Genomic DNA, 10,505 nt, shown 5'->3' on the forward strand with positions numbered 1-10,505 from the left:
TGACAGTATGATTTTGTAATTAATTTCCCTTGTGAACGTGCTAGTATGAGTGATGTTTCTGTCCATTTCTCTAACATTAATGATAAAAAGGTCAGTGTATAGTCTGGTCAGAGAGGGTGTACTTACAACTGCGGAATTGGTTGTCTGTTCCATCCCAGCATAATGACTCTGATACTTTCTGATGGCCAGCCCATTTTCGGGCTGCTTGACCCTTGAACACTGTACGGGTAACCATGACCCTGGAGCATCCTGCTGAGTCTGTGGTTTTCTCCAAAAGGGCTGAGGATTTGGTGGCTTTTAGTAGCTGTCCACTGGGCAGCTGAGCCAATTACATTGCTAATGGTCTGGATGGAAGAGGCTCATTCTAGGATCTGGGGAGAATACCTCTCACCTTAAGCAAGGAGCACAGCTATTGTAGTGGCCTTATCTACCCAGCACTGTGTGCTGAACACGCATTTTCATTTTTTGGAAGTTTTTGCGAAGTTTTATTTTGGCACTCAGGCCAAAATTAATATGTTCCCTCTTGTATAACTTAGCTTGCCTTAATGGTCTTAACAGCCTATATCACTAAAGATTACTGTTGGCAATTTGCTTGCATTCTAGGATACATCTAGAAAAATCTTAGTATGTGTACCATTTGAAGATGGGATTAATGGATTCTCATTGCATTGCAGTGAACTCAGGGGCTGGTTTTGGCATAACCCTGGCACTGTATACGGGGGTTATAACAGAGAACATTCATGCTCTGTTATGAATGTGAATCGCAGGAATAATTTCAAAGCCAAATCTGACTGCAGATTTCCCCTCAAACACGGTTAATGTTCTTTCAGGCTAACCCATTAAAATTATTTTACGTTGTTGCACCATTATAAATATATAGATAAAAGCGCTATATAAATGCAGTCCATTTAAAATCTACCATTAATAACTCTCTCTCTCCTTCTCTCTCTTTCTCTCTCTCTGAAGAACACGGTGTTTGTGGAGCCCCCCCCCCCCCCCGACTTGGGCCTTTTGTGTTATTTCCATGATATGATTTTATTAATGCGCAGGAGCGAAGATTAAGCTGAATAATGCACCTTAACCCAGATTCTCGGGTCCGCGCTAATTACCGCAGCTGTTTACGCATGGTGAGAGGCTGGGCTCGCACAACTGTGTGTGCGCATTTGTCTGTGTTTATCTGGGAGAAATCAGGCAGAAAACATGTTTTGAGAAAAGCGATTTCTTGTTCTATATGCGCACTTAAGAAAAAAGCCATTTCGTTTCAGGCTTGTTGGACAGTAAGTCATTTCGTTTTCATTGCATCATCCCTGCATGAGTCACTGTATAAAATGACTGATATCTTAACTCATTCCAAGTTCATTTTGGCGACTCAGTTCATGTCACAGCCAGTTAATGATTCATTCTTAGGATTTGTAGTATGGTGAAAAGAATCATGTCTTCCTGTGTTTTGAGGGGAAAAAGATGAAATTTCAATTTAAGTGGAATGACACTGAAATCCACTGAATCAGCCCCCAGACCGATCTAAATGGTGTCTGAAATTAATGAGTCACGCAGTCTTGTGTGCATTGATTCAGACAGCTTGGCGAAGTGATTTTAAATGGACGAATCGTTCCACTGATTCAGCGCTAATCTGAACAGCAGACGTGACTCTTCCCCACAGATAGCACAGTGCTCTACTTCGGTTGTCTTTTTCAGACTTAACAACAAGGCACAGTAACTTTCCCCGCTGACGCCCGTCTGTCCGCTTGCTTCTTCGTACTTTGACAGATCGGTTAGGTTCTCCTTAACATCTCAATCTACCGCTCTGCCCCCCTGTACTTCCCTTAGTAGGGCAGCCTTCAGTCAGAGGTTAGCACAGTCCCATCTGTGCTCCTGTTCTATCAGCCTCAGTACCAAGGAGAAAGTGCTTATCGGTAGAGGGGAAAAAAACAGCCACCTTCGAGCCATTAATTCAGTTGCTGTCATTGAGTTGTTAATCCTTACATAAGGTGCTAAAAAAATGAATATATATTCTCCGTAAATGCTTTCTGATGATTTTTGTGGCCTTGTGCAAAAACGGTACACAGAGCATGTCGCGACGCGATGAGAATTTTTTCGGAGAATGTTTGATGAGGTATGCCTGTTTAGATGGTCCGGGTCCATTATTGGTCAGTCACCTCGCCATTCCTTCCCTCATCAAGGGCAAGCCCCTTCGATTTATGATGCGGCTGGGCTCTACATCATAAAGCCAGCCTTTCTGAATGGCCACAATAACACCACTGCAGTCCTCCGATGCAGGCAAATAAATAATCTATTAGAGTGCAAAGAGCACCTCTCCTCTTATACACTGTTAGTGTGCTCTAATGCGAGGGTCAATTTGGAGTCATAAAGCAAAAAAACATAAACTGTGAGACCATAAGAAATGCATTTGACGAAGGAATACATTTGAATGAATTAGAACGTATTCATCGATTTAAGCAAATCGTTACCCTTCCTGTATATGGTGGATAAAACCGTTAATAAAAGCAGGAGTTTGCAAGATACTGGGAGTTGCTGCCAAATGGTGATTGGTCACAGGGTGGACCTCAGCCCTGGTCCTGGAGTGGCACACGGTCATCTGGTTTTCAGGACCGGCTACTGGTTCAGACCCAAGAAACCAGGTGGGATGAGTCAGTGGTGTGACCTTGCAATGGAACGATTGTGTCGAGTTACGACTGAAACTAGCAGACCTTGTGGCTCTCCTCGACCAGGATTTGGGATGAGCGGGGCGAAACCTCAGAAATGTTGTGGTCATCTACAGTATTGTTGCTCTAGAACTGGACAGTCTGAAGTGTAATATACTCAACGGTACTCTTTATTTCTGCTGGCGTGACTGTGCATAGCACAAGGCAAATAGAAGCACTGCCGTTGTGCTGTAGCGCAGGGTTTAATTCTTAGAGTTTACTGTGCTCTGGAAATGCACTGAAGTGAAACCATGTGGAACTTAAAGATAATGCATGCTTATTTGGTCTCTGGGATTACAAATAAAACTTGCTTTGGGTCTTGTTGTTTTGAAAAGTAATTTCCAAAGATAAATCCTGTGGCCATTATTGTTACAATTGCCTTTTTTTTTCTCTCCGTGTTGTCGCAGTGTGTTTTTTTTTCTTAGAAAATAATTGCTCGCTATCGTTTTGGTCAGCATTAGTACAAACAGTATGGTGTCCCCGCGGTTTCCTCTCTCCGTTCTATGCGCATCTGAAGGTGATTCGTTTGTGCTTGGAAAGGCTCGCTAATTAGTGTAACCTAGCAGCCGTTCACCCTGCCCGGCGCCTGTATCCAGGTGGACGGAGGCCTGAGGTGGAAGCGTGACATCACACGCGCTGCTCCGCGTCGTATTAACGCAGCAGAAATCAAACCTCTCCCCAAGTATGAGGGTTTGTTCTGCTGTTTTCCGGATTGTTCTCGAAGAACGCATGTTATACTGTAGCTTTTCATAAATATCTTACTCGTGCACAGTATACATGATGTTTAAAAAATATATATTTTTATATATGCACACCTCCAGGGCCCTGAGGCGGGCAGGAAAGATTGTGGCCGACCCCTCCCACCCTGGACACAAACTCTTGCAAACACTCCCCTCCGGCAGGAGGCTGCGGTCCATCAGGACCAAAACCTCACGTCATAAGAACAGTTTTTTCCCGACTGCAGCTGGCCTTATCAACAAGGCCCGGGACCCCCACTGATGCCACTGTCACTGTACTGTTATCCTGACCCCCACGGACACCAACAGACAGCACCTGTACTTAAAACCACTTTATCCCCTTGCACTATTGTTATTGTTTTGCACTATGTTTATGTTATGTTATGTTATGTTATGTCTGTTATGTTTTTTACTGCACTATTGTTCTTACTCTATTTATCTTATCTTATTTTATGTTCACTGTTACGCACCACCTGACCAAAACAAATTCCTTGTATGTGTAAACCTACTTGGCAATAAACCCGATTCTGATTCTGATTCTGATTCTGATATGAAGGAACTGTTAGCAGATGCCTATTGATAACTATTCATTTATGAGTGTGAATAGTGTTGGCTGATGCTGGTTGCATCATACGAAGGTGCCGCACACCCCTTTAGTGGACAGAAGAGTTGGACACAGTGAGATGCGAGTATTCTGGAATATTCCGGTATTTATTTTATAAGAGCGAGAGAGAGAGATCGTGGTCATTACAAAAATAAATAAAACAGCTTCGCCTTTTACCCTCACAGGATCCGGATAAAAATAATAAACCAACGCAAAAAAAATAAAATAACGAAGACAAAAATAACCAAAATTACAAAACAGCTTTCAGCTTTTTGCTTGCTGGTAACTTTCTCTCTCTTTCTTTCTCTCTCTCTCTCCCTCCCTTCCATTGGGTTGTGAATCCCTCGGTCACAGACACCTACGGGGAAGAAAGCACACTTTAAATACCTGGACTATTTATTGATGCGCTCCAGGTGCGCGATTGCGCTGAACCTCTCCCACAAACCGAGCCCTGCCACAGCGGGGTGAGCAGAATTAGTAACGTGTGCAGATAATGCACATTCACAGAGTCGTGCTTTTCTTGACCTTGACGCACTTATAAGGGCTCGCAGTTGTGTTAGCCATTTTTGGCCTGATCATAGGGAAAAGTTTTACATTTATCAGACGCTTTAAATTTATGTCGAACATGCCTTTGAATTACAGTCTGAAGGAGAATTTGAAGTGCCTTGAGAAAGTATCAATGCCCCTTGAACCTTTTCACATTTTGTTCTGTTAAACCTTTCAATTTGAGCGCATTGAAATAATTTCCCCCCCCCAATCGCCAACACAGTATGTTGATCACACTTAGCAGGAGAGCGAGCTTCAAAAGCACAGAACTTTGCCCTGTCCGTTATAGTCTTGTTTTTCTTTGACTTGCCTCCGTTTCAATTCTTCATATATTTTCTGAAGCACCTCGTGCCAGTACCGATTTAAAAAAGCGCTATACATATATAACAATATTATTACATCGGCTTATTTTCGGTTATTGTCTGCCATTGGCTGATGCCGGGCTTGATTTAGACCTTGTGTAGCGGAGTCCGGAGGAGTGTAAAGCAGCGTCGGAGACTGGCGGATTATGACTGATGATTCAGACGAAAACATTGGCGGCCTCCAGTCTCGGGCCCTTGACGGAATTCGCCGGAGCTCGTGAAAAACGGGCCGCTATTTCAGCCTTCCATCCCTGCCATTAACTCGCCAGCCTTTTACATCGGCTCTGATGTAACGTTTCTTTTCTCTTTTCATTTTCCTGTTCAGTTTGCGACTGCGCGCAGGTCGCTGGATGTAGAGGGACTGTTGCACTCACTCCTGTTGCTCTCGCCCCTCAGTAATTTGGCGCTCTCAGAGCGAGCGAGTTCCTTGGTGAGAAGGCGGAATGCCCGTGCAGGGAAGGTCTCTCGCCTGGGGAAGGCACTGTGGCTTAGCGAAGCGGGATCACCCCCCCCCCCCCTACCCCCCCCCCAGACTGGTGAGATCAAAGGCCCCCGTTTAGCCCTCCCCCCCAAGCCCCCCACCCGCTTCCGGAAAATTCTCAGGCTTGGAGATTGGAATCTCAGCGGTGCCCCGAAAGTCCAATCAGCCGCACTCCGCTTCGCTCTCCACACCTGCACCGTTATCCTCTCCGGCCGGGTCGCCCGCTGGGGGGTGGGTGGCGGAACGCCTCTCCGCGGGTCGGGGCGCGGGGGCAGTTCCGGGCAGGTGTGCCTTTGCCCTCGCCCCCGCTGCTCGTGTGACGTCGTCAGTGCGGGTGTTTGAGGTTTGAAAAATGATTCCTTACGTGCTCAAGCGGAAGGACCTGAAAGCAGAGGCGTCCTCAAGGATTGCCTGAGCAGATAGATGTAAAAGAACATTTCTTGAGTGCAGGGCAGACAAGAGGCTGCTGGGATGCGCTTTTCCACTGCACTGCAATAGCAGGGTGGGTGGGTGCAATGGGAGTGCCCGCACACAGGCAGTCTGAGATGGTTTGACGATTCTCTGATTGTTTTATGTCCGTGGTGTACCTGACCCAGCTGTTTCTCTTCTCTTCTGTCTTCCCTCCTCTGTGTGCGTGCATGTGTCCATGTGTGTGTGTCTGCGTGCGTGTGTGTGTTTCTGCGTGCGTATGCCTGCGTGTTTGTGTGTGTGCGCCTGCGTGCATGTGTGTCTGCGTGTGGGTTTCTGCGTGCGTGCGTGTCTGTGTTTGTTTGCCTGCATCCGTGTGTGCGCGTCTGTGTGCACCTGCGTGCGTGCGTGTGTGTTTGTGTCTGTGTGTGTGTGCGTGCCTGCATGCATGCTTGTGTCTGTGTGTGTCTGCATGCGTGCGTGTGTCTGTTTGTGTGCCTGCCTGCCTGTGTGCATGTGTGTGTGTGTGCGTGTGTGTGTGTGTGTGTGTGCCTGCGTCTATCTGTTCTTGCTGCAGCTGTACATGAAGCTGGGGTGTGATGATCCCGCCATGCTGGAACACACAGAGCAGCTGCTGGGAGAGCTGGGCCCTGGAGACAATGTGGCGGACTCTGGGGATGAGGATCTCCCGCTGGAGAACATCGGCGACGACTTCGTGGAGAGCAGCGAGGACGAGGACGCCATGGAGCACTAACAAAGAACAAATCTGTCTCCTGCCTGCTCTCCCGCCTTCTCTTTCTCTCGCTCCGTCCCTCCCTCCCTCCTGCAATCTCTCTCTCTCCCTCCTACTTTCTCTATTGTCGTCCCTGTGTCCCTCTTTCTCTCTTTCCCCAGTCCTTTTTTCTCTTTCAGTCTTTCTCTTTCTTTCTTGCCCTCTCTCACATCCTCTATCTCTGCCCCCCCCCCCCCCCCCCCTCCATTCCCTGTCCTTGCTCAGTTCAGTTCAGTTTAATTGCGCTTTTCTGGTTGAACATTACCAAAGCACAGGGTTGCCAAAGCAGACACATACAGTACAATAGACGTTTTACTGCAATCAAACTAATAATAAAAAAACTGAAAAACTGAAAAATAAATTTCTACCGTTACTGTTATGAATTTTGACAGGTGTTTATGCCCCCTCCTTCTAGGCATCTTACTCTCCATTACTCTGTCTTTCTCCAACTCTCTGCGATGTGCCTTTACTTCCATATGTAATGTAAATACCGCAGCAGATATGATTTTCTAAGTCCATGTCTTATCATATGTTTTTGTTATTACGCTGACAGACCTCTTGATGAGGGGTGATTTGTCTGACCAGTCTTCTGAAGAATCTGAATTCCCCTTAAACAGAGTATTGTGGGCTGGTACATGAGTAGTCATATGGGACTAAAAATTAATTGATGATACAGTACATTGATGACTGCACATGAAGTCTGTTGTCCATGAAATGTCTTGACATGGCAGGACATATTTATAGGATGATGAAAGGATCGCATAATGCATTAGGAGAAATTTTGTTCTCGGGTGAGACATAATGCGCGGTTAATCTTCTCAATAATCGAAACATGCTCATGAATGAATTATAAACTCTTCATTTGTGCCACATGAAGGTTCTATGAACATGCATTTTATAACTATTTCAGATGTTGAATATGGAGAAGGAAAAACTCCATGCCATTTGAGTACTCTTAGTGTTATAATTACCATGCTTCCACCAAACTTAATAATGGCTCCATTTTAAAAAGTAAGAGCACTTTTTTTAATGATCTATTACAGGCACTCAATCTTTGTATATTACTTTGAATTAGGGGGTTGATCAATTATGACTAGCTTCAGATCTAGTCTCAGTTTCTGTTGAAAAGAGACATATATTTTACAAAATACTGACCCGTTTAAAAAAGGACAGAAAATAATTAAAGCAGACCATTAAAGGAAATTAAACCAGTGACATTGTTTAATAAATTTTCACATTTGAGGAAGAATAACTGGGAATTATTATCTTCCAATTAGAAACCATAGTTAACAGTATGAAAGCAGTCAAATGTAATTTCTCATTCTTCGGGCAGTGCATTAATGGTTTGTATAGATATCTCCATTAATTAAATCTCAAAGGGAAGATCTGTAATGCTAAAATGGACACTCTACCTTTTCTCTCTCTGTGATATTCTAACACTTAAAAGTCAACATTAATCTCCATAGAAAGTGGTTTACCACTGTTAAATGGGCTTATGTTATACTATGCTATATGTGCCGAACTTGCTACAGCATCCACTGTATAGGAAAATAAAAAAGAATGGAAAACACTCCCTTTGAATGATTTTTCACTCCGTGTGGTTTCTCAGATGGGTCATTTGCGGTCTCTGAATGTGTTGCAACATACAGCAAAAGAAAAATCAAAGAACCCCAGACCGGGGTATAGGGCAGTCATTGAGTGTTCATGAATAAATTAGGCGCGGTATGCTGTGTTTATTGAGCCGCCCGGATCCATACCGGAAAATGTTAAGCCAGTACATTAACTCGATATCTGACTCGGTTGTATTGCTGATGGAGAGCCTGGGCGAGAGGAAGGAACTGAGAGGAGCGTGACATCGCTTCAGGAGAAAGGCCGTGTCTTGGAGGGGATCCCCGGCACGGTCGGAGGGTTCAGGAGCCCGCTAACTTGGATCACAGAGCTTCTGCACCCTAGCTCCCCAGTGGTGGAACGAACTCCCCTCTCCGAACCTCCCCCTCACTACCCGTCTTCCGCCGTGGCCTGAAGACTCATCTCTTCAGACTATACCTAGACTAACTACCACCAAGCTGTATATTTCATTCTAAATCCACCCCCCCCCTCTTTATGACACTTGTTACATGTTGCCCCATCCCAGCACTTTTTGATAATTTGTATTTGTCCTAATACTGTAGCTCATTCTTCTGCCTAGTTGGCATGGCAGAGGTTATTCCCCCCCCCCCCCCCCCAACCTTAGCAATTATCATGATTGACAAAATTCTGCTTTGTGGAAATAGATTGTCCATAAAGATATGATCTCTTTCTTGCAAGCTTCACAAAAAATCTGATTAAGGCAGGCGTAGTAAGTAGATTAGGCTTTAAATGCTTAACTGTACTGCACCGTCCAGTCAGGACCAGCTGAGTCCTTGCCTTTTAATATTAGAAGGTTCTAGAAGGAAGTAGGAGTGGGACTGTTTACCTGGGTAAACGGCTGCTTTTTTTATCTAAAGAAACCCACCTTAGTGCAACCAATATTCAAAAATAAATAACTGCTTTTTTTAATTTATTTATTAACCTTTATTGAACCAGGTATGTCCCATTGAGATTAAAATCCCTTTTCCTGGCCAGGAACGGCAGCACTACAGACTCAAAACTCACATAATGACAACAGTCACTCTAAAAGTGCTCTACCACAAAAGTGCAAGGGAAAAAGACTATAAAATTTGCGATTAAAACAGTTATCAATGGATTCCATAGACTTTCCAGTAGCATTATTTTCACTGAAAGTGCCTAGGGCCTGAGGTTAAAGTTCCCTTTTGCAAGCTATTCCAGGCAGAGGGTGTAGAAAACATTAAGGCCTTCTTTCCCAACTCAGTACAAGCTTCAAGATGAGTCACAAGCACGGTGTCCTGAGACCGTAACCCGTAAGTGCCACATTTTTGGGACATAAAGATAAATAACAAGGGAGTCTACCCTAGAATGGCCTTGTAAATAAGACCGTGCCAGTGACTAAGCCGACAAGTGGAAAGAGCAGGCCAATTTACTCTGGAGCATGATATACAGTGATGAGTCAGGGCTCTACCGTTTGTAGTGAACCTCAAAATGTCACATTATGTCTGTGTTTGTGCGGATGTGGAACGTAGGTTTTTATGCACATTTGCCCATTCATATTTGTGGAGTATTCACATTTACCCATTCCCCCTGTTTAAACTTAATAGTTTCTATTTTTAATGAAGGAAACCACACACTATGCTGTACAGGCATGTTGTAAGTAAAAAATCAGCTTGTCGTCGTGTAGAGAAAATGATTAAATATCTCACTCCTAGCCCTGAGGTACGCTATTGGAGCCTTGTTTGCGAGCTTCAGAATAAATCATTTTATTTCAATTTTAATTCGTAATAACCTTTTGAGAAAGAGGCACTGATGACATGCCATTTATACATTATTAACTTGTGTTGAATCTGAATGCTCGTATTTTTAATCCCCTCCCCTACTTTTGTGTTTAAACCTGAGGCTTTTAAACAGGTTCAGCACAATTGTATGGCTTCAAGATTTGATTTGCTTTCAGACAGCAATTGCAAGCTCCCCATTGGCTCATGGTCATGACCTTACCGGAAAGAAGAAAGTTCTTTTCTATATATTGCGAGGATTCGTCTCTGTGACGCCCTTCGAAAACAGAGCAGTGTGTCTTCTCTGGCCTTCAAAAAGGAACACTGGGCTGCAGCTGCGTTCAAACAGGGAGAAACGGGCAAAAGATTGTGCCGTTAACCAGGCTTTGGGCATTTCCTGCTCCTCTGGCATCGTCGCTGCACATGGCACAGTGCCGTACCTTCCTCTGTTCCCTCTGCACACACACCTCCCCCCCCCAGCCCCTCCACCCGCCGCACTTCCCACCCTCCACAATTTGGGTGCCAGTT

The 10,505-nt window shown here is 44.7% G+C and overlaps 1 protein-coding gene across 1 annotated transcript in view; it reads left to right on the top strand.

The window, feature by feature from the left end:
• The window catches only part of si:dkey-12j5.1 (probable assembly chaperone of rpl4), a 162,413-nt gene extending 154,230 nt beyond the window's left edge, over positions 1-8,183 (top strand). The window contains exon 11 of the mRNA XM_035404803.1: positions 6,418-8,183. Within this exon, the coding sequence (XP_035260694.1) occupies positions 6,418-6,594 (177 nt within the window). The 3' untranslated portion in view covers positions 6,595-8,183. The remainder of the gene's footprint in view (positions 1-6,417) is intronic.
• The last annotated feature ends 2,322 nt before the right edge of the window (positions 8,184-10,505 follow it).

Source organism: Anguilla anguilla, chromosome 1, assembly GCF_013347855.1.
Source record: "Anguilla anguilla isolate fAngAng1 chromosome 1, fAngAng1.pri, whole genome shotgun sequence".
In the NCBI taxonomy this organism is placed as follows: domain Eukaryota; kingdom Metazoa; phylum Chordata; class Actinopteri; order Anguilliformes; family Anguillidae; genus Anguilla; species Anguilla anguilla.